The 27266-nt window shown below is 40.2% G+C and overlaps 2 protein-coding genes across 5 annotated transcripts in view; one reads left to right on the top strand and one right to left on the bottom strand.

Annotated features, from left to right (window-relative positions):
• Nucleotides 1–27266, top strand: part of ZSCAN25 (zinc finger and SCAN domain containing 25) — an 88221-nt gene that overhangs the window by 34581 nt on the left and 26374 nt on the right. Inside the window, exons 7-8 of one of the 4 annotated variants that reach the window (XR_002520692.2) lie at nucleotides 15558–15709; nucleotides 17197–18707. The exons of 2 other annotated variants lie outside the window; for them this stretch is intronic. Coding sequence is in view for 1 of the 2 variants with exons in the window: in XM_021935175.2 (XP_021790867.1) it covers nucleotides 15558–15598 (41 nt within the window). In the remaining variant the exon portion in view is untranslated. Of the gene's footprint in view, nucleotides 1–15557; nucleotides 18708–27266 lie in introns of those variants that run through there. One more of the 4 variants, XM_021935175.2, reaches the window with a different exon arrangement.
• Nucleotides 1201–26970, bottom strand: LOC100997418 (cytochrome P450 3A5). Its single transcript, XM_021935177.2, has 13 exons — nucleotides 26777–26970; nucleotides 23078–23171; nucleotides 20654–20706; nucleotides 18707–18806; nucleotides 13429–13542; nucleotides 13078–13166; nucleotides 11643–11791; nucleotides 10456–10583; nucleotides 9292–9358; nucleotides 6970–7130; nucleotides 5164–5390; nucleotides 3072–3234; nucleotides 1201–1411 (listed from the first exon to the last, which is right to left on the bottom strand). The coding sequence occupies exons 1-13, from the start codon at nucleotides 26851–26853 to the stop codon at nucleotides 1316–1318; spliced, it is 1518 nt and encodes a 505-aa protein (XP_021790869.2). The 5' UTR covers nucleotides 26854–26970; the 3' UTR covers nucleotides 1201–1315.

The following is a 27266-nucleotide window of genomic DNA, read 5'->3' as shown; positions in this document are numbered from 1 at the left end:
TTGCTAGCTTTCTCCCTTTCTGAATCTATGGCTCTTTCCTGCAAAAGTGACACACCTTTCTTCCAGTATACTTTATTTACTTATGTGATCAATCCCCTTTATGTAGCCAACTCTCACCCATCCCTTCCCACTCATGGATGCCCTCCTCACCTCACGTGGGTTCTCCATGCCCTATTTTGCTCTGGCGGCTCTTGAAGGTCACATCTCTGTGTGGACCCCTTCTCTGATTGTTTGGGCTCCTACATCCAGGTCAGGCTGCCCCTCCATGTGGATGCCTTCCCCAGCACCCTTGGAATCTGACTTGGGGCCACCTTGACTCTCTCCTCCACCTTAATGTGTGTCTACCACATGGCTGCAACCCACCTAATGGCTTTAGGATTCAGAAAGAGAGGGGAAAGGAAGGAATAAAAAAGGAAAATAAATGAGTGCTTTTAGACATGCTGCCCAATCAACTGACCAATTGACCATTTTTTATTCAGTGTTCATTGCATTAAGACAATTGGGAGGTGAAGATGGAATGCAAGATGTTTATAAGAAAACATGTTTCCTGTATTCCAGAAATGTCAGGGGAGATGAGGTAAAAACAATAAATCAAAACTAATAATATGATAAGTGCTTCATTGAGTGTTACAAAAAATATGTTCTTCAAAGAAGGCAGGATGAAACTACGAATATTCTCTCCAAACAATGGTCAAAGTCACAGTAGATTAACTCTCACCTATTTTAATAATCAAATTGGAGTTCTGACAAAGGCCCCACACCAACAGTGACTACAATGATAAAAAAAAGTTTATTTGTTGGTTCTCAGTCATTCAGTTCTATAGATTTCTCTTTAGTGTGCAGGACAGCATCAGATAATATTTTTGTAAAGGGGATTTTATCTCTTTGCTTAATATAAAACTTATTATAGAATATTACAAATAAAACGTGATATAAATGTCACTATTCAAGTCATCACGATAATTCTTATTTTTCTGAAAAATTATGGATCAAATCATTGATAAATATTTATTCTCTGATGAGAGCTCAGAAGGAGTTGATAATGCTAACTAGAGGTGGGTAGAGATAGTCCTATGAGAAGCTGAGTCTACCTATCTGTCACTTACCTGGTCACCTCCTTTATATTACATAATGCACAACACTCTACACAGGCACTAGGAGAGCTCAATGAATGTACAAAACCACCAACTACTCATGCAGTACACTAGATTAAGCCCATCTTTATTTCAAGGTTTTATTGACAAAGTAAATTGAGATCTCTGGTATTCTGGGGCACAGCTTTCTTGAAGAACAAAGTAGAAGTCCTTAGAATAACTCATTCTCCACTTAGGGTTCCATCTCTTGACTCAACCTTTAGAACAATGGGTTTTTCTGATTGAAGAAGGCCTTGGTTGCCTAATTTCAAGGGGATCTACAATAGTTAAACAAGCATATGGAGAATTAATAAATGACATGAGAGAAGAAAAGATGGAAGCAAAGTAGAAAAAATATATGAATGACAAAAACGCTTTGCAAGCTTATGAAAACGACTCTCAACACCATGTATCTTGGATTCTTCATACTTAATCTATAAGCTGGGTGAATACTGGATAGTAAAAGCCCTCACCATCCATCATTTAACAAATATTTATGGAGCACCGACTCTGTGCCAGGCTTCCGACAAATTCTTGTGGACTTGTGTGTGTGTGTGTGTGTGGTTTTTTTAAATTTTAAGTAAAAAGGATGAGTTTTAAAAATTAAATTCAGATTATTAGGTATAATGGCAAACTACTTTGGAATTGCCATATAAAGTTAAATTTTTGTAGGTTAAAACTTGCAAGGTAATCCTGAGTAGCTGTTGTACAGTTTAATTATGTGGGCAGTTTTCAACTTCCAGAGTCTAGTAACCCCTCCCAATTGAACACATCAAGTGCAATGATGGGAAAGGTCTTCAGAAGGAATTATTCTTTTCTTTTTAACATCTCCTCTTGGCTTCCAAGTATAGTGCAAACAGGGTAGTTCTCAAGTTGTACAGTGACTCATACTGCTAGCCCTATTGTCACTGAGTCGCTCCTTCACTGTTGGGGGAGCCACCAACAGAGTAACATTCTGATCTCAGTTCAGTGAGGGGAAAGCAAGTTGCCATGGATACAGAGAGTTACCAGCCTGAGATGCCTGAGAGCTTGCCAGGGAGTATCTTCCCTGTCCCAGGTGTGCCAGTGGCCCACTTTCTCTCAGGGCTGAGTCCCCTGCCTGAATACATACATAGGAAAGCTACACAGCTGCCCCGAAGCCATTGATGGATGGCAACCATCTCCATCCTCCTCCTCTCCCAAGCAAAAAGTGAACTTAAGGGGTGGAGTTGCATATTAAATGCACCGGTGCTGGAAATAAGACTTATAGGCTATTACTTAATATGAATCAATGACATCTATTCTTTAACTTCTTCAGAGAAAAGATTTTAAATCTTTCTATAAATGTATCACCTGGAACGTAAGGTCAAACAGTAAGGATAGCCCTGCTCTATGGTAGTTCTTCATATCCACCAGAAATGCCTGAAATTAGTCATTCTCCACCTTGGCTTCATGTGAGAACTGATCAGGGAGCTTTTAAAGTCACACTCTGGGTAAATTAGTTAAGAATTTCTGAGATATCGCAGGCGTCGTGAATTTTTAAAGCTCCCTGATGATTCAGATATACAGCTAGTGGTTGTGAACCACTGTCATGAGAGAGCGTCTACAGGCTCTGGTGATGGAGAGCATCATTTAAGTCACAGCCAGGTAATCATTGTACTTCATGACTGTGCAGAACACTTCCTCTTTCCAACTGGCTTGAAACTGAATTTAAACTTACTCAGGTTCAAAGAGACTGCACATAATCATGCCATGCTAATCTGCATAGACTTTACGTGATGTTCTTAATGCTACAGGTTTTGAAGTCCAGAACTGAAGCATCCTTAATGATCAGAGATGGATCCAAAGACGTTCTTTGGTACATAGAATGAATTATTAAAAGATGCGCATATTCTTTTAAAAAATATATACCCTTCCGTTAAAAAAATTCTTAATACAACATACAGAAAGTGTACTGACCTGTGTTTCTTTACAAGGTTTGAAGGAGAAGTTCTGAAGGACTTTGATTATAGCAAGTTTCATGTTCATGAGAGCAAACCTCATGCCAATGCAGTTTCTGGGTCCAGTTCCAAAGGGTGTGTATATGTAAGGATCTATGCTGTCCTTGTTCTTCTTACTGAACCTGGTTCCATATTGGTAGATTAAAAAGTTAATGAAATATAAAAACCACAGGGTTACATGTTAGGGGTTCTTACTTAAGAACCACCCCCCTCCACCTCCCAACCAGTAATACACAGGATACTTTTATGGGCTGGTCATTGAAATCCTACTTTGGTTATTTTGTTATAATAATCGTAACCTACAGGTCCTTTCCATTCTCCATACCCTATAGGAGCATTGAGATTTCTTGAGATGAGATGAATGTTGTTGCAAATAAAATTCATCTCTAAACTCTAAAATTATATTCAGCGTGGTGATGTGTTCACACTGTAAAAGATACATAAGTGATAAGACTGATGGATGCGAAAGTGGATTCCTGCCTCAACTCACACTTATGTTGGTCACATGCTCATTCATGAGAAAGGAGAAGGAGAAAATGTCTTGTGCTATTTCAAGTTGTTATTTTTCCCTTTCCTTCTCCTGTCATCTCTTTTTTTCTAATTCCCCTCCTCCTCCTCTCCACCTTCCCCATCCACCTTCTCCTCTGCCTGCTTCTCCGCCTCCTTCTCTTCCTGGTTCTTCTGTCCATCTCTTCCTCTCTTTCTCCCCCACACCCTTATTGAATAGTTTAAGTCGAATAATTTACATGGACATATGATGCTACCCTACTGTAGTGTCATCACTGCTTTCCTTGATGTGTTCCACTAGGCTGTAAATTCTTTGAAGATTGACCCATGTTTTATTCAAATTTTATTTCTAAATATTTGATTACAGTAAGGAAAAATTGTTGATCTGAGGAAAGTAATGGCATTGTTGTCATATGTTTTTACAGGAGTTCTTATATTTTGGAGAGCATTCTGAAATATTTATAGACTATTGCTTCAAAATAACATAATAGGCAGGAGGAGGGTGGTGGTGGCGTTTGGATGGGGTAGCTAACATGGATTGATGGCTGTTGGAACCAGTGATAGATACATGGAGATGCACAAAAACTATACTATAGGCTGGTGTCTATAGAATATACTTGTATATATGTCAAACATTCTCTAATATATATACACACACACACACATATATATCATGGATTTGTGGACTTATATAAATCATATGGATTCATGGATTTATATAAATCATATGGATTCATGGATTTATATAAATCATATGGATTCAGATTTATATAAATCATATTTAGATTTATATAAATCATATGATATAGATTTACATAAATCATATGATTTAGATGTACATAAATCATATGATTTAGATTTATATAAATGTCTACTGAGAGTATAAGGGAGCTGGCACAAGACTGCAGCCACAAACAGGACCAGGAGGACCTGTGCTGTCTTGTGTCCTCAGTGACAGCCCTAACCATTAGGGCTGAGGACTTCTCAGGACCTCAGCCTGCACTGTTATGATTACCATAGAGGAAACAGCAAGCAATGTTGAAAGCACATTGAATGTGGAAGCATGTTTTAAAGTTGCTGTTAAATTCAGAGAGCTAAAGGGCATAGCATAGAAAAAACGGAAAGGAATAAAAAGCCTATACACCTGAAATAATTATCGTGGTTAAATGGTTTATGGCATATGCAATATATACATATATATTCATAGTAATGTAGGTCAGTGGATAGTTTCCTGTTAAGTAAGCAAGAATTCAAATAAAAAGTGATACCATTCTAGTTTTTAAAAATCTACATAGGCATAGAAAAATGCCCACAGGGACATAATTGATGATCTTCATCTTAAGGTGCTGGGACTGTGGATGGCGGTAGTTTCATTTTTTCTAGTCTGTGGTTTGTGAACTTTGATAATTATCACTTTTTTGTGATAAAAAGACTTACAAGCAAAAGATTGTACAACCACACGATTGTCATGTAGATTAAGAGAGGCAGAATATGCTTGAACCAGCCTGGTTCAGGGTGAGCTCCATTTCCTGGGAGCCTTGTACCTTTCAGGGCGGAACTCCTCAGGCTCTGTCCAGTACTTTGGGTCATGGTGAAGAGCATAGGTTGGAATCACCACCATTGCCCCTTTGGGAATGAACACCCCATTGATTTCAACATCTTTCTTGCAGGCCCTCTCAAGTCTAATAGCAATTGGGAATAATCTGAGTGTTTCATTCACCACCATGTCAAGGTACTCCATCTGTACCATGGCATCGTAGGTGGCAGGTGCCTGGGAAGAAAGAAACAGATTTGGATAAATTGAGATTTTGAATTAACTCTCAACTGAGTCCATGCAGTACTATTGAAGTATTAGAAGTTCCAGAGAATAACTCATATTGGTAAATGATCATAGCATTCATGAAGTCTTTTAATAACTGTCATGTCCATTGATGTGCTCAGTGACCTACTGAGATGTATGGACGGGTTATGAATGTAGGAGATATTCAGGACCATCCTCACCCCAGGGACTGAAATCCCTAGCATGACCAAATAGTGATTTTTCTTTCTCATGGGAAGAAATGTGATTAATGGGCTATGACCATTACTACCAAAGAAAATACACAAAAGTCACTATCACCTTTCAAAAAGAGGTCATACATCTGTACCAAGAAAGAAAAACAGGAAAAAGAGCAAATATCCTGTTCACACAAGGATTATTGGTTGCAAAGTCCTTCTTGGTAACTCTTTTGAGGAATCTGAGACCAGCTTGGGCAACATGGTGAGAACCCATCTCTACAAAAAATACAAAAGCTAGCTGGGTGTGGCGGCGTGCGCCTGTAGTTCCAGCTACTCAGGAGGCAGAGGTGGGAGGATGGCTTGAGCCTGGGAGGCAGACTTTGCAGTGAGCTGAGATTGCACCACTGCCCTCCAGCTTGGGTCATAGAGTCAGAGACCCTGTCTCAATAAATAAATACTTAAATAAATAAATAAATAAATAAAATTGAGGATAAACTTGTTCCTTTCTATCACAAATATGACAAAATACATGTATGATTGGATGCTACCAAGGTATACAATTTGAGTTGTTAAAGTTACGAAGAGAATAGAACCCCACACTCAGCCCCATCCCCTCCTTTTGGAACAGTCCCCTAGTTGTTGCTTCAGGGCTGGACTGTAATCTTCAGGGCTGGATGTAAACATCCCTTTGTGTCTGCCTCACTGCCACACCAGGTTCAGCGCCACAGGACAGGTCTCTTCACACCAAAAAGAATCCCAGTTTGGGCAGAAGTCTGAAAACTGGCTGATAGGTACCTAGCACTTGGTGTTATATTTGGGAGGCAGTATTGTAGAGGTTAAGAGTTTAGTTCAGGAGTCAGATACCCTGGTTCCTAGCTTGGCTTCTTTGCCAGTGGCTACCTGACTGGAACATGATGAGAGAGGTGTGGTGAGAGCTGAGTCAGCCTGCACCACGCCCCCAGGGCCAGGCTCCTTCAGACCACAGCCACACCAGAGCGAATCCAGCCAGTATCAGCAGAGCTCACTGTCCAGTCTTGTGGGCAATAAATGCTTATCATTAGATGCCACTGAGGTTTTCGGATTTTTTTTGGTTGTTGTTACTTAGCATTATTATGGTAACAGAATGCAGATGAACCGGGGTCAGCAATATTTTACAAAGATCTTATGCTTCTGCCAGTAGCAACCATTCCCTATGTTTCTCCCGTTGTTTTTCTGCTCAGAGGTTTTCTGCATAGTGTCAGTGAAAGAATCAGTGATTATGCTTTTTGTAAAAATCCTCCTGGGGAGTGGTGAGGAGGCATTGTTACTCAGGCTTCACCTCTTCCCTTCATCTCCAGGGGTCATCCCCTCACCTTATTGGGCAAAACTGCATCAATCTCCTCCTGCAGTTTCTGCTGGACATCAGGGTGAGTGGCCAGTTCATATATAATGAAGGAAAGAACACTGCTGGTGGTTTCATAGCCAGCAAAAATGAAGATAATTGATTGGGCCGCGAGCTCCTGATCAGACAGAGCTGAAAGGAGAGGAAAGACATTTTAGATAAATCAGGTCAACGTACAACATCACAGTTTAGATGAAATCTAAGTGAAGCTCTCCAATCCCAAGAGGAAAAAATGGAAAAGCAATTCAGAGTCACACTGGGGGTGGTTTTCATTCCGATGTGTATCTTACACAGGGCCAGAATGAGGCAAACTCATTTTAATCCAGGTTTTCCCAAGGTCTGCATGATTGTGGGCCATCCACTCCTCCTCATGGCATCCCAGCACCAGCACTGCTGTGATTTCCAGAGAGAGCATTTCTGTCTTACATACTCAGTGTTACGGGTATGCGCCTTGGATGATCCTAAAAGTACTTTATCTGTAAGTAAATATGGGGTAGCCTTTTCCCCAAGAAAAATTTGATTTTCTACAATAGAGCTTGACAAACTTTGAGAGAATTCCAATATAGCTTGACAAACTTGAGAGAATTTGCAATATTTAGGACCTTTTCTCTATATATGTTTGAGGGAACTTAAAGGACCAATATTGAGCTACAGATCACCTCTTGCTACTCCAAGTGTGTTTCATGGACCAGCAGCACCAGTCGCATCTGGGAGCGTATTAGAAATGCAGAATCTCAAACCCCACCATCGAACTACTGAATCAAAATGCAAACTTGCAGGAGATGTGGTGATTTGTGTGTACAACCTCACTTAAGCAGCATGGATTACATCTTTGACAGGCATCAGGCAATACAAGATCTAGGGTACAGTTCTCAGAATGGACTGTCTCAGGGTGTGCAAGACAGCAGAGACAGACAAAAAGCCAGAAGCGTGGTGATTGACTGTAGTCTGATGAATGGCATTAATAAAATAGCAGAAGTTCATATGATTACAAGTTGGCCTCTCTCTTGATATTTCTCCTGAGAGAAGCTCACGATGATCCGTCACTGGTCTGTTTGATCAGGACTAGATTAGGACCTTTAGAGACCTAAAACACAGAAATAAATATGGTGCCTGCTGCAACCATGTAACTCACAACCGAACACAATATAAAATGAGTGTGAGAAAGGTCTATAGAGTTCTGATTTACCAGTGAATATTTCTGAATGCTGCTATGGATAAATTCAACCATCCAATTATTTTATTCACTTACATTGAACCCCATTATACTGAGTTGAAGTCGAACTGTAATTTTAAAGTTGGGAGCTCTGCTATCCAATCTGGTAGCCACTATCCATCCATGGCTATTTAAATTCAAATTTTATTCAGTTAAAATTAAATACTCTTAAAAATTGTTCTTCAGTGACATTGGCCACATGTCCTGTACTCAATAGCTATAGGTGTCTAGTGATTTCTGTATGAAACAGTGAAATGATAGACTATTTTCTTTATCACAGCAAGCTTTATTGAGATAGATAGATGATTAATTGATAGATTATAGACAGATAGATGATTGACAGATAGATAGACAGACAGAAGTAGATGTAGACATGGACATGTTTAAAGTGGTATACTGGAGTCTGCCCAGCCCTGCTCTCTAGAACCAATTGTTAAGTATTCGAGAATTTTGTGAGATGGTTGCCAAATTTTGGTAGGTTGAAATTGACCATGGTTATCGTTTTGCCACTGTCTTAGTAATAATGGTTTTAGTCAAAACCATCCATGGGTCATAAAACTAGTAGATAAAAGATTGAAGATTGAAGTAGATTTACATGGTCTCAGAGGTTTCCCCCATTAGTTACTTATCCACTTCAAAGGGAAAAACAAAACTTTACAGTAGATTAACCTGGCAAATACACTTTCATCAAGTACTGCCAGTTAAAATCACCCTTACTGGGACAGTGTGCCTCCTGATCGGTATGTTTGATATAAATTTCCAATTAGAGGTTCTCACTTGTTGGATCTGGAGGGGGCTGAGAACTGGCATATGAGCTCATGTAGGTGATCCACAAACCACTGACTGTTCTCCAAACATTCTAGGTTTTCTTGGGGTTGCCCTTCAAGCTTGGAACATGGATATACCTGTGGGCTTCTGGAAAGTGCCTCCAGCTACTATTTATAACATCTAAATGTGTGTTGTTCTGCTATGTGGCAGAAATTCTCATCTTCCTGGAATACTTCCTGCACATTTTCAGAACAAGGGCCTCCCTCTTAGTGTCCCCGCCAGTAGCCCTCAGAAGCACTCTTTGGTTACCTTTGTGGGACTCAGTTTCTTTTGAATTCTGAGAGTCAATCATCAGCTGAAGGAAATCCACTCGGTGCTAGAAGCAAAAAGAGAGATCTCATTGGCAGAAAGTTACTCATGAAATCAGAAGTAAATAAAAAATGCAGTCCTCAGCCTCCCTTCTTGACTTCCCTCCCTCAGCCTCCCTATGGTTTCTTGAAGACCAGAAGGCTGACGGGTGTTGCCTCGTCACCAGTGAACAAAAACATTCATCTAAATCCTTGGAAAGCAGGATGTTTTCCTGAACAAATCTAGCTATCGTGTCTAATTGGTTTTTGGCCTTTGCCCTCCCTGTTCCTCATCTTCTCGGTCTTTTGGATACAGCTTTCTGGCCGAAGAGTTGCCAGGTTCCATCTCTGGTCGTAACTGCTTACCCAGGAAGAAGTCCTGAATCTTTTATTCTTCTACCTTTTTCTTTAGCAGTGTCCATATAGATTTATCTCCTGACATTTCCAGAACTCATCAGCAACTTTTTTGGGGGAGCATTTTCAAATACTCCAACATTCTCAAACTTTATATAATATTCAGTGACAGCTGGGTTACCTGATCCTACCTCCCTGACCTGCAGACATCCTTCGGCTGGCCTCTAGGGCTCTTGAAGGCAAAGCTGAGTTAGCCAACCTTGCAGCCTCAATTCTCAGAGAAGACCCCTGTTCACTCCAGGCTGTGAAGCACTCAAATTTACCACACACTACATGTCAGCAGTCGGCAGGTAGCCTGATAGGACCCTTCATTGCAGAATATGTAAAATAAGAGTCTTGGACTTAAAATGATTCTTTACCAATCTGTGATATGAGGAAAGCATAATACCAGTAAAATATATTTTCAAACAGGAAACTTTATCCTTTGACAATTTATTGAAAGAAAGAGAAGTGGTAAAATTATATCTCAATACTGTTTATATCATGACATACTAATTTTGTGCCTGATAGCAAGTTTTAAATGCTGTCTCTCTGACTCATTCTCATCTCCTTCCCCAATCTCCTTCTTTATTTCTACCAAATGACTTCTCTTGTTCTAAACATAAGTTCTCTGTCTTTATGTTTAAAAATACAGACACATGCACTATCATATGTATAAAATCTAAGTTTATCAAAAACTAAACATCGTCATTCAACCACCACCAGATTTTACCTTTTGTTTGTCGTTGAGGCGACTTTTTTTCATGCTGTTTACAGATTTATTTAAAAAATTTATGGCATCTTTTGGAAACAGAGAGACATTTAATGCCTCAAAAGCTGGGATAAGGAATGGAAAGAGTACTGTGGGAAAAACAAAACAAACAAAAGGAAATCATAGTGAAAATGCAAACTTTACCTGGAGCAATTATAATTTTCTCTACCAGTAATAAGAATAAGAACATCATGATTCTCAACTGGAACCCATTCCTTTTATCATGTTTGCCTCTCTTTCAGGCCGGTGACTGAGCAAGGGCAGGTCTATACATAGGAAAGACCACTACAGCAGTGAGATCAAAGGCACCTTCTGTGTCTTTGGAGTGACCAAAGGGATAGAATTAAATTCCCTGACCTTTTAGCCTTGATCTATTGGACTAGAGTTTTTGGATTAATGTAGACCATAATCTGCTGCTTAACTTAATCATGCTGTTCAGGAAATGATACAGAGCATATATACATCAACTTCCTTGGAATAAAACTAGAAATCAATAGGGAAAGAAATTTGGGAAACTCATACATTTGTGGAAGTTAAACAATACAGTTTTAAGTGACCAGTGAGTCAAAGCAGAAATCAAAAGGGCAACAAGAAATTGTTTTGAGATGAACAAATAGAAGACATGATATAGCAAAACACAGGATGTAGCCAACACCAGTGCTCAGAAGGAAATTTATAGCTGTAATGTCTAAATTTAAAAGAAGAAAATATCTCAAATTGATAATAACCATTTACACCACAAAACACTAAAAGAAGAAGAGCAAATGAAACCTAAAACCAGCAAAAGAAAGAAAACAACAAAGACTAAAGTACAAACTCATGAAATGGAGAATAAGAAACAACAGAAAAATCAATGATATTATTTCTATGAAGTGTCCAGAATAGAGAAATGTATAGAGGCAGACAAATCCATATTGGTTGCTTAGGGTGATGGGGTCTGTGGTTGGGGGTTGATAGCTAAAATGTATGAGGGCTGTAGATTGACAAAACCATTTAGTTTACAACAGTAATGGTCATACATATTTTTGATTATCTTATAAACAATGGAATTGTACATTTTAAGTGGATGAATTATATGATACGTGAATTCTATGTCAAGAAAGCAGTTATTTTGAAAGGGAGAGAGAAAGAAATAATAGTACACATACTTGTTAAGAGAAATAATGGATCTAAGAAATCAAATTTTAGAAACTTCTTAACGCTTTCCACAAAGGGGTCTTTTGGATTGTTGAGAGAGTCGATGTTCACTCCAAATGATGTGCTAGTGATCACATCCATGCTGTAGGCCCCAAAGATGCTGAGTGGAGAAAGATATGGAAAATTAAAATCAGCACCTCTTACCGTCCTTCCACTATACCTGCAGCAAGAAACCCACATGTCCAGTCAAGACAGATAAAGAGCCACAGACTTTCAGAACTATCTGCTGAGTCATCTCCCATCAACTCCCTCAGAAGGTGGTTATCCGGTGCCAGTGATGCAGCTGGCCCTATGCTGGGGGTGATGGAGACACCAAGCTGAGTTAGACTCACCTCTGAGGTCAAGGAGCCCAGTCGTAGGAAGATAGAGACCCATTATCAGACAATTACAGTAGCATGTATTGAGTGTGGATGATATAAGATGTGTAAGCACTGTGCTTCAGCAGAACAATAGTGGAATAATTAACTCTTCCTCGTGGATTCAAGAAAGGTGGCGTTGTCAGACTACAGACTCTATGCCCAGAGCGGATTCCTCTTCAGCACTTTATGAAACAGCAACACCCTGTTCTGAGTTCCTAGAAATATCATCCTTTATTCTCTACAATCCCTGCTAAAGCTCTGGAAAACCCCACTATCACCAGCTCCTCTGACCTGAAGTTGCCCTGAGAGCAGAGTCATTTTTGTAAGATGTGACAATCAAGAATGTTCTGGTTAAAAAAAATAGATCTCTCCAACATTGATTTGGAGAATCCTATAGCTGAGTGACCACATGTCCCAAGTCTGACCAGGACAGGCTCAGATTACACTTGTCGTTCCTGCATAATTGAAGCACATACAGGTGTAGACAGCAAATAATAGGCTTGCCTTACATATAACATTTCTAGCACCCTTTCTGTTTTGAGATTGGAGGAAAAGGAAGTAGTGGGAAGGTTTAATAGTTCGTAGTTTGCTGATATTCTCAGAAAAACCATGAAGGGATTGAAATTGTTCCAAGTTCCCCATTGTAACTTTCCCATCTTACCCAATGCAAGGCAACAAGTACCAAATGCTTGCTTACCCACACTTCTATATCCACTACACTCAACACTTTGATACGATCATGTTTTTTTATTTCTAAAGTATGTATTTAATCTCCCAGAATATTTATGGTGACAAGTTATCAGATAAGTAAATCTTGGCTCCTGTGCACAGGAGAGAAGGCCCTTTTCCCCTGCTGACTTGCCTTCTCACGGGAGCCACTCCCTGTTAGGTGTCTCTCTGGAGTTGCAGCACTGCCCTGCTTTTGTCTGGTCACTGCAGTAACCCAACAGTGGGACTGTTGACTCCATGGCAGGCAGCTGGAAAGGCTCATGACAGCCCAGAACCCCATGGCTGTGCTCCTACTTACTCTTTCAGGGTGACAGGCTTGCCTTTCTCTGCTTCCCGCCTCAAGTTTCTCACCAACACATCTCCATACTGGGCAATGATGGGGAACATCTAAGCACAAAACAGATCACTACCTGTAGTTAAATGTGCAGACTCAAGTCCCAGAAGGACATGGCTTTCTCCAGCACGGAGCTGTAAGTGACATTTTATAATGAATTTTGTGATGTCTTTTCTGTACATAAAGATAAAAGACCATTTTTAGGAAGTTCGAATTCAGTGGACTACCCCTTGGAAACGGACTGTGATCTTACTTTCTACCTGTCCCTAGATTCATTCTTTATATTTCTAATTAAAACTCATCTTGTTTTCATACCTCCTTGAGTTTTCCGCTGGTGAAGGTTGGAGACAGCAATGACCGTATTCTCTTCCATTCTTCATTCTCAGCTATATTGATGGCACTTTTCATAAGTCCCACTGGACCAAAAGGCTAGAGTTCAAAGAAGAAACATTAGTCTCACATTACTTGTGGTGATCCTCATGGTTGCACAAAATATGTTGAAGAGGCATCACTTATTTAACAAATATTTATTGACTGTATATGACGTTATGGCAGGCCACATCCAAGATGCTCAATAGAGATCCTAGATATCTAGCCTCTTCTGAGTGTATGTGGGGCAGGGGTGGGAGTGGGGAGACCCAGCCGTCTGGTGTGGTCTCCTGCCTCTCTATCTCAGTCTCCTTTTAAGTGCAAATGCTCCACGTGGTAGGGAACTGTTCTTCCAGTGGAATAGACAGGAACAAGACCTAGCCCTTCCTCTGAGTGTGCAGAGTAGAAAAGGATTGGTGACAGATGGGCAGACTGTATGTTGCCTCAAACCAGCTCTGTCTTTAATACACCTACAGCATGGGCGACTTGAAAAAGTTATGCTATGATGTGGTGATTTTTTAGAAAAGTAGGTAATAGTTAAGACTAGAAGCCTCTTTTGAAGGAATAATGCAATTCCATGAAAATTCTTTTCTCTTAATTTTTTATTCCATAAATAGAAGGAAAAAGAAAGGGATAATTCTTTTTCCCAACTTGGGGCTGGACTATCAAGCCAGCATGCTTGGAACTTTCTCTTATCTTCCACAACTATGTTTTGTTTTAAAATGTATAGTTCCAGCTGTCATGATAAAATCTCAATAAACTAGGAAGAGAGAGACAGTTCCTTCACTTGATAAAGACAATCTATAAAAAAATCAGTTAAATCACATTTAATGATGAAGGACTGAATGGCTTTTCCAAGATCAAGAAGAATTCAAAAATGCCCACTCTCAACATTCTTACTGAAGAGCATACTGGATGTCTTAATACATTAGACAAGAAAAAGAAATAAAAGGCATACAGATTGGAAACGAAATAATAGAATTGTCTCTATTTTCAGGTGACATAATTGTCAATGTATAAAATGTCAAGGAATATACAAATAGACTTCTAGAATGAAGTTAAGTTCTGCAAGGCTATAGGATACAAACTCAACACACAAAATTATTCAGATTTCTATGTAACAACAATCAATATCTGAAAATACAAGAAGAACAATATCATTTACAGTTACTCCAACAAAAATGAAATATTTCTGGTGTAAATCTAACAAAAGATGTACAGGATCTCCATGCTGAAAACTACAAAATGTTCAGGAAAGAAACAAAAGCTAAAGAAATGGAGAGGCATACTATATTCATGGAATGAGACTGAACATCATAAAGATACAGATTATACCCAGGTTGTTCTATTGGTTTAATTCAAGCTTGTCCAACTTGTGACGTGCAGGCCTCATGCAGTCCAGGATGGCTTTGAATGTAGCCCAATACAAATTTGGAAACTTTCTTAAAACATTTTGAGTTTTTTTGCGATTTCTTTTGGTAATTTTGTAATTTGACTATGCGATTCTCAAGGGTGAACTTTGTAGATGACAATGGAATGGAAAGGTATAATCAGAGTATGTCACATCCACAAATAATGGACTAGTATCCATAATTTGCATTATAATTGCAAACAGTTCAGCTAGAAGAAATGAAAAACCTTTAAAATTAACTAACAAAATAAAGAGCGAGAGGACGCTATTGCAATGCTACGTGAAGTGAATTGTGACAAAGAATTCAAATGTGTATTCTGGACAAGGCAGAGTGCTGCTGTACAGCAGACACTCTCGCCATTTGTATGCATGTGTGGCTTCAGTTTTATGGCGGTGTGTGACTTCCAGTGTGTTATCTAGCAATCATGGACAGTTGAATTGACACCATCAGATATTAGGTGTGTTTGTGGTGACTTGGCAAGTAAAACACAGCGATTATCAATAATATTTCAACCTACTTTTGTAAATGATAGGTGTTTAATATTATTTAGAAGACATGTAAGTATTCTTATTTGATTATTAAACCTTGCTTTCTATTTTCCTGTTAATTTTCATAATAAAAGTAAATATAGTTGCTTATCTATTATAATGCTTTTAATTCCAGAATGGCTTCCACAATGTCTTAAAAAGAAAACAGAACCCTAAAAAAGAAAAATTATGGATGAAGGAAGATTGTTCAATGAAAAGTGGACAAATGACTATTTTTCGTGTTGAGGCAAATAGCGAAGCACTCTGCTTAATTTCTATGGAATTTGTGTGAGTTTTCAAAGACTACAGTTTGAAGAGGCATTATATGCAAAAACCTGCTGACAAATTTGGTGTGTTTGTGTTGTAAGGACAAAATAGCAGAACTGAAAAAAAGTCTCTTTTCAACAAAAAAGATATTTAAAATAGTTACAGCTCAAACGAACTCTATCGTAAGGTAAAAGCTAGTTATGTGTTAACAAATTTATTAGCAAAAAAATCAAAACCATTTACCGATGGTGTGTTTATTAAGCAATGTATGGAAGATGTGGTAGATATTATTTGCCTTTAGAAACTGATATTTCTAAAATCAGTTTGTCTCACCAGACTATAGCCAGGAGAATGGAAGAAATTGGGAAATCTATTGAAAGATGTTTGGAGAGTAAAACTGCTAATTTAAAATTGTATGCTTTGGTGATGGATGAAGGCACTGACTGACACTACAGATATGGCACAACTTGCTATTTTTATTGGAGGTATTGATGATGAATATAATGTCACTGAAGAAATGGAAATGTCACTGTGCCATTAAAAGACACAGCTAAATCAAGAGATTTATAGAAAGCAATGAAAAATACGTTAAAGCGATTTTCTTTGTCCATTGTAAACATATCTGATACAGCTACAGATGGTGCCCTGGTGATGGTAGGTAAAAGAGAGGGGCTTGTACAATTAATAGAAGATGATGCAATTGCCACACAAAACTCACGTTTGATCAAGTATTATTGCATAATACATCAAGAAAATCCATGTGCACAAACTTTAAAAATGGATAACGTCATGCTAATTGTCATGAAGGCTGTAAATTTTACAAGGGCCCAGGGATTGAATCATCGCTAGTTCCAGGAATTCCTTAAAAGTATGGATGCTGACTCTAGCAACGTCATTCCCTTTTTAGAAGTAGGACAGTTAAGTCAAGGCGAAATGTAAAGATTTTATGCTTTGTGATGTGAAATCAAGCCATTTATGGTATCAAACACAAAATTTGTGCCAGAACTTGCCAATGAAAACTGGCTTACAGACTTAGTATTTTTAGTGGATTTGACAGCCCATTTAAGTGAGTTAAACCTGTGTCTTCAAGGTAAAAACCAACTTAATGATACAATGTTTCAAACCATAACAGCATTCCAAATGAAACTGAAATTATGGCAAGCTCGAATTAAGGCAAACAATTGAATGCATTTCGATGTGTTGGCTAAACATGGTCCTGTGAACAGTCAAAAATATGCAGCCTTGCTTTTCAATTTGATACAGGAATTTGAAAACAGGTATTTCAGGATTTCTGAAAAAATAATCAGTATTTTGGCATATTTATGACTCCATTTTCAGTTGACATAAATATGTTACCTGCCAATTTTCAAATGGAATGCCGAGAGCTGCAATCTGACTTTCAACTTAAAGAAAAATTTGATCACCCCTTTTTACTAGACTTTTGTGATACTATCTTCCCAATGACAAATATCCCTCACTTCACAATTCATGTCATTGCTTTTTGGCAGCACTTACATTTGTGAGCTACTATTTTCAAGGATGAAGAACATGAAGAGTAAAACTAGAACCAAAATATCTGATAGCACCTTGAGAACTCACTGGGAATTGCAACTACTTCCATCAAGCCAGATACTGATGCATTAGTTTCTCAAAAACAATGTCAAGTACTCCATTGGTTTTATGTTGTCCTCTTTTCTTTTATAATAAAAAATATCAAAAAAAGTAGTGAAGTTTTTTTTTTAGTTAGATATGTAAATTTTCTATATCAGTGATTGCAAACTTGGGACTGTTCAATGATTTTGAAAGACCCTCTGAATGGGGCAGTGAATAATTAGGATTATTATGTGAGGACATTTTTGCTTATCTATGGTGGTAGATATAATGAAAACTATAAACGGACCTTTTGTGTGTGTGTGTGTGTGTGTGTGTGTATTTTATGTGTGGCCCAAGACAATTCTTCCACTGTGGCTCAGGGAAGCCAAAAGATTAAATACCTCTGCTTTCATTCAGTTCTTATCAAAATTATGGCTGGTTTGTTTGTAGACACTTATAAGCTTATTCTGAATTTTTATGGAAAGGCAAGGGATAAGAAAAGCTAAAACTATTTTGAAAATATAAATCAATGAAGTAGAAAGAATCGCTCTATATGATGTTAAGAGTTACTGTACAGCTACTAGAGTCACCACAGTGTGGTATTGGTGGAGGAGTAAACACAGTCATCAATGGGACAGAGTAAACAATAAGAAATAGATGCACAAAGTATGCTCAGCTGATTTTTGACAATATGCCTACCTTTCCAAGATGGTGTTGGAACATTTGGACAGCCATAGTCCGCAAAAAATGAACCTTGATCTAAATCTGATAACTTATGCAAATATTAACAGAAAATGGGTAATAGAGTTACATTTTGTAAAGTGTTAAACTATATAACCCTTAGAAAAAGCAATGTAAAAAGGAGGGCTAAGCAAAGGATTTTCAGACTTGACACCAAAATAACAATCCATAAAAGGAAATATTAATACATTGGCCTCCTCAAATAAAAAGTTTGCTCTGATACAGACCCTGTCAGAGAAAAAGACAAGCTCCGTGTTGTGACTATAGGCTAGCAGGAGGTAGCTACATGGTGATGGAATGGGTCTGCATCTTGATGGTGCCGGTCTTTGCACAAATTTACGAATGTGAAAAATTTGCTTAGAACTACACACACACATAAACACACACAAACGAGGGCATGTAAAACTGGTGAAATCTGAATAAGCTCTGTAAACTATATCAAAGTCAATTTCCTGTACTATAGTATTAGGTGGGTGCAAAGGTTATTTCAGTTTGCCATTTTAACTTTTGCGCCAACCTAATATGAATATACTATATTTATAGTTAACGCAGGATTGCAAGATGTTACCATTGTAGGGGACGGGGTTCCATTTTTTATGTAACTTTTTGTGAATATATAAGTTTTTTCAAAATAAAAATTTAATCAATGGATCAATCATTAAGTTTCAAAAAATGGATGCTTACCCTTCGATTTGTGAAGACAGAATAACATTCTTTCACTAGCACTGTTTTGATCATGTCGGGATCTGTGATGGTCAGCACAGGGAGTTGACCATCTTGCGTTCTGTGTGGGAACAACAGAGCTGATTAAACTTCACTAGCCTGATTCTGCAGCTGGAGCCACACCCAGGAAGCCAGACTTTGATCCTGATGTCATGTAACTCATGCCCCTAGTTGTAGAACACACAGCAACCTTAGGTTCTAGTTCATTAGGGTGTGACACGCAGCAAGAGTCTGACACAGGAGCCACCCAAGTCTTCATACGATGAAGGGTAATGTGGCCCAAATAGGGAAGAGACATTGCAAGACCAAAGAGCTCTTTAAAGACATCATGGTTAGAAATGACAGTACAGCATTTGTTAAGTTGGATGATGCATACATGGGTATTTCCTATGCCACTCTCCATAATGTTTTATATGTTTAAAATACTTCATTATCAATAATATTAGGTCAGTGAAAAATTGAAGGCAGGTAAATCATCAGATGCTCAAAAGAGTAAATGTTGCAAGGGGCAGTTGGTGTGGGGACCACGGACATCCAGAGCTGTGTGTTCTTTCTACTCAGTCGTGTTGCCTGTATGGGCTGTGGCAGCTCCACAGCACCCTGCAATCAGCACTGCAGTTTCTGAGGACTTGATGAGAGAAGATGAAGAAGTACAAAGAGGCAAAGCCTTCTCCCGCTTGCATCTAGTGAACAAACATACCACTGCACCTCTTCCACTGCTCTCACCAAAACTCTAGCCCCGCTGACAGGGAACAGCTGCTGCAGTTGGCTGAGGCCACCTTATAAAATCACAGGCCATCAGCCCACCAGGGAACACAATGGTTTAAGAATAGTCAGCATTTCTTCTTCAAAGTAAGCAAAATGGTATGAACCAATAAATACTTGCATATCCTTCTATTAAAAAGTCTTGGCTTAAATTTAAACAGCAAAGCGAACAAAAAGTTCCATACTTGCAGAGAAAGTTTTAACAAGTGGAGCATAAATGGTTTCCAAATCTGTTTCTCTACTGTTTCTCAACCCTTCTTTCAAAAGCATGTTAGATTCAAAGTCTAAATGAAAGAGTTTTGGCTTTTAAATGAAAGTGAATCGATATGGGAAGGAGATGATGCCATGCATTTATGAGCACATATTAGAAGGGTCAGAGACAATACATGTGATAAAAGGGCACCTAAGGAAGAAAAAAAGAAGAGGGGGATAGGCAGACACTGGACAGAAGGCGATGCTGGGAGTCCCTGGGCCCCCAAAGCCTGGAGAAAAGTGGTTACAACAATGCTCCCAGCCTAGTTCAGATCGAAGACCTCGACACCTGGTGACACATGGGATCCTTGGTAGGACAAGCCTCGAAAAGTTTTACAATAGCGAGTGTGAACGTTATCAGAACCAAAGTGACATCACTAATTGTTTTTTAACCCTGACAAATAAATCCCAAGAAGGCTATGAAGAGAGGGTTCTCATGCATGTGTTCCTGGAAACGAAACTATTACAAAAGTCTCTACAAAAACCACAACTTTGCACAAAGTCCATTTCAACTTTACACAAAAATATTTCTGCAAGGACACCTGCCCAGCAACTGCCTGTCCAACCTTGGTGTGGCGTCACCCTTGTTATTGATCTTGGTAGCTAACAATAATTACCTCAAAACAGTTATGAGATTCTCCTCACATTTTCCTTGGAGCATCTTTGTCTTGTTTACCTCCCTGAATTTGCACATCGTTTATAATGGCAAGCAGATTCCCATTGCAATATTCTACTCCCAAATAATTATCCTCTTCTTTCAGAGAACCTCTCTCTTATTTGGGTTGGCAAGAGCTTCATCCCCTGAAGCCCTGGGCAGAGACTATCCTCTTTGCAGTGGGTAACCTCATCACGGCAGCAGGTCTATCCAATGGAGGTTTCCAGAGTACTCACCTCCACATTTTTCCATACTTTTTATAACATTCTGTGTCAAATTTCCAGAGACCCTGGGAGAAGAAACAAAATACAATTTGATTATTTTTTTAAATAGAGTGAACTCTACCTCTAATTGGGGCTGAAAACAGTTGCATCCAATGAAATCAGGCCTCAGGCCTGCTATCTTTCACTGGCAGTTGGAGGAAGCTTATTCAGAGATGTCTTAAGGGAAAGGCAAGAAAACAGAGGATATATTTGAAGTGGGGAATTTAAAGTCACTCTTGAATTTTCTCCAAGTACTGAAGGACTCACCCTTATCTATGACTAGTAATTCCTTGTCTTTCTGATGTATTTTTGCTTTTTCTTTTATTCTCTCAAAAGTCTCCTAACTCCCTGAATGATCACCTGCAAGGGCAGGGGTGAAACTGAGGCTGAGGAAAAGTGAGTGTCTGCAGGGAATGCATAATTTTTTATCTCCTCCATCAGTATCCTTTTCATTTAATTCATGTGCTCTCTCCAGAATTCTAGCAGAATTAGAAAGTTAAAGAAACCAGGGGCCTCTTTTAGTCTTGCAGATTTAGATAAGTCTAAGGCATGTTGTTGAGTGAGAAAATGAGTGAGTGAATGAGAAAGTAGACTTCCTTTCTGGTTTTCTAGCTTAACACAGAAAAGATGGAGAAGTGCCACCTCTACAGATCACACCCAATTACAATGCGTGCTCTGAGCTTTCACTTCTGAAACGTAAAAACAAACCTTCCTGTTGCTAAGATTCAGCTATGATGTTTTAACTGTGCAAAAGAAGGTCCCAGAAATGTCTATCTACTATGAGAGTTGATCTGGGAAAGATGAAGAAGAAATTACTGCTTTTATTGAGAGTAAAATGGTATAGAATTCTCAGACAGTAATCAGACAACAGAGGCCTCAGTTGTGAGTGTTAGAATCTGAGAAACAAGCTTCAGGTATACAGGATAGGAAATCTGGGCTGGAGAGCAGCTTGCTGGTGCTGGCCTTCTGGGCATGAGCTCGTGACTTTCCCTCCAGGGGCCAGACGTTGGGCAAAGCATCAGACCAGAGTAGCCACAAAGGCTCGGCCACATTTTACAGTCCATGTGGCATGTATGACATTCTGTTCAGTAAAATTAAATACTTAGTAATTTTGTCAGCTATTTCCTTTCTAATGATTTTGCATAAGTGTTCGCACCTTTGTGTAACAAACAAACAAACAACAACAAAAAACACCAAATTCATTTTCTACTTAAATATCTGAGGTTGATGGACAACCACCATCTCATCTCAGTTACATCCACTCCCTGCTCAGACTCACCCATGGGGTGCAGCCTTTGAAGGAAAAGAAGTAAAGCAGAACCCTCTTGTTCTTTCTCTCAAATCTGCAAAAGATGTTATAACAGCTGGGATAGAGCCATGGAAATATGCCTAGAGAGTTTAGCAGTTCTTGAGAGAATTCAAATAGGTGCAAATTACCTGATGGTGAATATTTAGGTTGCCTCATAAACTAAAGTTTCAAAGTTGTTCAGGAGGAAGGGGGAAAAAAGACTGCTCATGAGCTCTTGCTACAAAGAGCCAAGTTTGAATCTGGTACACACAGCTAATGAGCCACTACCAGGGCCCCCCTTCCTGCTTTTCTCTTAATACTAACTACGTATGACTATACCTTCCTGGGAACCTGCAAGGAGCAAAAAGAAAATTCTCTTTATGGTGCCACAAAGTCTGCACATCAAGTCCTGAACATCAAGTGCTGAACTCCCTGACATCTGGGCTATTCAACTGAGGCAAACCTGAAGCTCCTGAGAGTTAGCAAGAAAGCCCTGGGGTAAACCTGGCTGTGAGCCTACACATCTTTTCTTTTCTTTTCTTTCCTTTTTTTCTTTTCTTTTTTCCTTCCCTCCCTCCCTCCCTCCCTCCCTCCATACTTCTCTCCCTCCCTCCTTCTCCCTCCCTCCCTCCATTCTTCCCTCCCTCTCTCCCTCCCTGCTTCCTTCCTTCCCTCCTTCCTTCCTTCGTCTTGCTCTGTTGACCAAGCTGGAGTGCAGTGGTGCAATCACAACTCAATACAGCCTTGACTTCCTGGGTTCATGCAATCCTCCCACCTCAGCATTCAGAGCAGCTGGGACAGGCATGGGCTACCATATCATGCACCGGTAATTTTTTCTTTCTAGAGACGGAGGTCTCACTGTGTTGCCCAGGCTGGTCTCAAACTCCTGGGCTCAAGCAAGTTGCCAGCCTTGGACTCACAAAGGCTGAGATTACAGGCATGATTCACTGCACCCAGTCCCACCATTTCTGAAAATGTGAAACTTCAGAACTCCATTTCTGAAAATGTGAAACTTCGGAACTCCCTCCCAAGGAGGAGCATTTTTACTGATGGAACTAAGCTGATGTTTGCAACCATGAGAAGCAAAAGAGGAAGTTCAAACAACTCACCTGACGATAGGACAAAACATTTCCCAAAAAAGGCAGAGGTGTGGGCCCTGGAATTCCCTGTCTCTTAAAAAGTCCATATGAACGGGTCCCGTATCTATGAAGCGAAACAGACATCAGGTCACAAGGTTTGCGACTTTATAGATCGGAGGGCTGCTGAGTTACCGACTCAGGAGCTGGAATGGTTACGAGAGGGAGGTAATATGTACACGATAAATAATAACAGCAACTCCAATGGCAGTAATTGCATTCACTCATCAGGTCCTTTCCTGACTCTACTCTGAGACCCCTAAAAGTCCCATAGCTGAAAGCAGCTGAAGTCTTCATAGTCCCAGTCCTGGAGTGAATACTTGAGAAATGTCCTCAAATGCTCCTGAGAGGTTCAGGCAGGAATTCTTCCAGGACACTTCATTCCCTTATATCTATTTAGTAAGTGGACTCTTCCCTGATTTGGGGATTCTCATCCTAGGTAGAAAGGGTGAGACTTTTTTTGTCTTCTGCATTGATGATGGGATTTTGCATCGCTGTATCCACTCAATCACAGAAGGTCACCGAGAGCCTATGCTGACACTGCCCTTACAATTTGCTCAGAAACTTTTATGCTTTTTCTTCCCTCTCATCTCTGACCCTGTTTTAGGATCTAGCCCTTAAACCTTCATTCACAGAGAGGCCTTGGAGGAGTCATGGAGTCCTTATTTCTACAGATTGACAGCTGTGTTCATGGCATCTATTGGCCTTATGGAAATGTGGGCAGCTTTCAGCTACACCTCAGTCTCTGATTTGAGCTATTGAGGAGGATGGTTGACCCATATGTCCTTGAACGATGGTGTGTAGAAGAACCAGCAACTAATACTTCTCAGGTAATACTCGCGTGAGAAGCACTGTGCCAGGCACACTCATCTTTTTCAAGGTGGTCAATCGAAAGCAGTCAGTTCACTACCTCTGTACATGAAGTATCTCTGATGAAAAACTCATTAAGCCTGGTGTTCACTATGGCAGACCTGCCTGCAACTCATCTTTCATGAGTCATGCAAACTCCTCCAACTGATGGTTCTGAATCCTTTCTGGTCTTCCCCCTCTACTGTGACTGAGGGATGGAAAACTGGAGGAAGAAGAGAGGCTGAAGGAAGAGGCTACCAGACACTGATTCAGCTGTGAAGCTGTTAGCCCCACAAGGTTGACTCCAGAGAGGCAAACTACACAAATGTAGTTGAAAAAGATGCCGTGCATAAAAGAATCCACATGCCTCATATGTACCTTCAGCTAAAAGACAGGGAGGGACCTTCCAAAGTCCAGGTACTTTCCTGTTGATAGCAAAAGATGCAGTATGGCATGTAAGAGAAGTAATGATAAAACGTCCCAGAGAGTTGTATTAAGACCTTGCTTACTCCTCTTTAGAGGTTAGCCTTCAAGGCAGTATAGGTGCCAAACATTTTGTAACCATCCAGTGACTTATAAAATGTGATAAAAGAAAACTAAGAAATTTCATGAAGGGCAGGGTTTGGAGGACTCAGCAGGGGCGGCATGGGCAGGCCCAGTCATACATTTGGTTCCCTGCCCTAGAACAGTTAGTGGAAGTGCTTGCACCACCTGCCAAAACCAGGGTGGCCTTGGGTATTCCCACTTCAGTTCCCTCCTTTGTTGTCACAGCCATGTCAAATCAATGACACTAATCTCTGCTCCTGAACCTTAAACATGTTACCTGACCTCTCAGGTGAGGACAAGCTATTGAGTTAATGTGTCAGCAGCACTGGTGCCCAAGGAAAGATCTTGGTGAGTATATAGACTCACATGATACCATGTCAAGGCAGACGCTGGGCTGGGCGAACTCTTGTTTCTTTTCAGCTCCCCTCTGTTTGGTAGAGTAATGCTGCTTTTGGTTCCAATGAAGAGGCTAACAGAAAAGCCAGTCATCTAGTGCATGTAATTGTGTTGGCCTAAGGAGGGCATGGTCTACACTGCAGTATCTGACTCCTGGGCTGCACCAGCATCATCTAAGGCAAAGGTATTGTCTGCCCGGCTGCCCAAATCTGTAGTGACAGCCCCACAACATGGCAGACCACACACAGAGTGACACAGATGGTGCCCCTGTGTCCAGGCTTGAAGCAGATGAGATGCCAACCGATTTGTCCTTTGAGTGACGTCCACTGTGGGGCCAGGACCTATGACTACCTCTTTGCAGTTCTACCCTGAGAGCTGAGGAATATTTTCTCACTTCATACTGATCCTACCTGGATGCCTTTGCTATCGTCACTGGCTCACAGTCTTGCTTACTCCCCTGCCCTGAGTGTTTAAGCTAATCTGCTAGGCAGGTATTTTCGAAAAGGAGGTATTAAAATAAATGGCCGGGCAGGTATATTTAAAAAGACATTTGTGCAGTCTTGTCTTAGAGGTATACATTTGTGCATTAGACTAATATTTCTGACATTTAGGAAAGGTGACATTATTTTACACACATTTATTGTCACAAATACTGAACTAAGAGCCCTCTTTTATCATCCAGAAGGAACATGCTGGAAATAGTCTATCTCCAAAAAATTCTGGTTTAAATAGGAATGAATTTGAATCATATCAATTCATTTAAAAATGTTAGACAATGGAAACCATGTTCCCACAACTCACTGAATTCCTAAGCTTTCTGTGAAAGAATTAAAATGAGGTTTATATTTTCTATTTTCATGTCATTGTGGTTCCCTACTCTTAGTAAAAGTCAAATTGAGGTAGAAGTCAAATGTGATAGATTGAACCTCCACTACCCACAGTGGAAAGTAACTCTTCTCTCCACCTGCTCTAGGATGCCAGGAATCCCACCAGTGAGAGGGTTCATCCGCCTGTACTGTAACATAAAGGTGAAAACATGTACAATCCAAATTGGCTTTCATGGCTCCTGCCTTTTCAGGCTGCTAGCAGATTCCCATTAGGTGAGAAACAAAGCTCTATATTAATCCTAGCCTCCCAGAAACCAGAGGAAAAATATTAAAGCCAAGAATAAATCTTCAGAACTTCCTCCAAGTCTCCTTTGCCCTAGAGATTAATCATTGCAAGATAAATAGTTCTGTGTATGACAGGGTGGAGGAGTGACTCATAGGATGCAGGGGATTTTCAGGGGCATGGCACAGGAAAGAGGGAAGAGCCAAAGGACAGCTTCCCCTGAAGTATTGGTGTTCTCTGGTGCATTATGTAAATGATGTCCTGGGGTGGAAGGCAGGGGAGCAGGAACCACCGGGTCCACAGGGGACAATACATCTACACATCCCTTCCAGCAGACACAGAACCCAGAAAACAAAGATAAAGCGACAAAAACGCAAGCCACTCCCTCCTGCTCCCAGAAGCCCCTGAGCCTGGGAAGGGGATGAGGATCACACTGCCCGTCGTGATCAGTAGTTTGTAATCTGCCTCTGCCATGTTTTCATTGATTAGTCTTCGTGAAATCTAAGGTAATCCGATCATTCCCACTAGCAAATGCTGTCCCTAAACCCTCCTAGTCACCAAAATTAGAGGGTGGATGGGAGAAGTGCTTACTTATTCATTCATAGATCTGCATAAGAACAATAATAACCTCTCTGTGTTTGTAACGTCCAACAATTGTACTACTTCTCCTTGAACATCTCTTTTGATCTTCTAAGCAGATAAGGGAAAAGGGACCCGATTAGCACCCCAAGTCCAAGGAAACAGAGGAGAGGAGCCTGGACAGTTACTCACAGATAGAGGAGCACCAGGCTGACAGCCAGGAGAAGCCAGGTTTCCATGGCCAAATTTGGGATGAGGTCCATCGCCATTTTCCTTCTTCAACTGTCTCCTCTGAGTCTTCCTTTTAGCTGCGTGCTGCTGTTTGCTGGACTGTGTTCCTGGAGCTTCCCTGCCCTGCACAGCAGTCTGCAGCCAAGCTGCTGAAATGTTTATGTGCTGGAGAAGGAGGCGGGGCTGCAGCTGCAGCCAATAGCAAAGAATCACACACACCCCTTTGCTGACTTCCTTTGAGTTCATGTTCTATGAGGAATCATAAAAACCTTAATCAGTGTTAGTGGGGAGTCCAGGGGTTCTGGGTTCTTATCAGAAACTCAAAGCAGAGCCATTGGCATGAAATCTGTTAACTCTCCTCTCACCTGCCCTTGTCTCCATGGCCGCCCTCATTCCAGAATAATTGAAATCCATCCTCACAAGCCATACCTACAGATCTTTACCCATGCAA

This window comes from Papio anubis, chromosome 4 (assembly GCF_008728515.1).
Source record: "Papio anubis isolate 15944 chromosome 4, Panubis1.0, whole genome shotgun sequence".
NCBI classification, from domain to species: Eukaryota; Metazoa; Chordata; class Mammalia; order Primates; family Cercopithecidae; genus Papio; species Papio anubis.
Note: the sequence above shows the minus strand (reverse complement) of the source record. Positions and strands in the feature narration are given on the sequence as shown.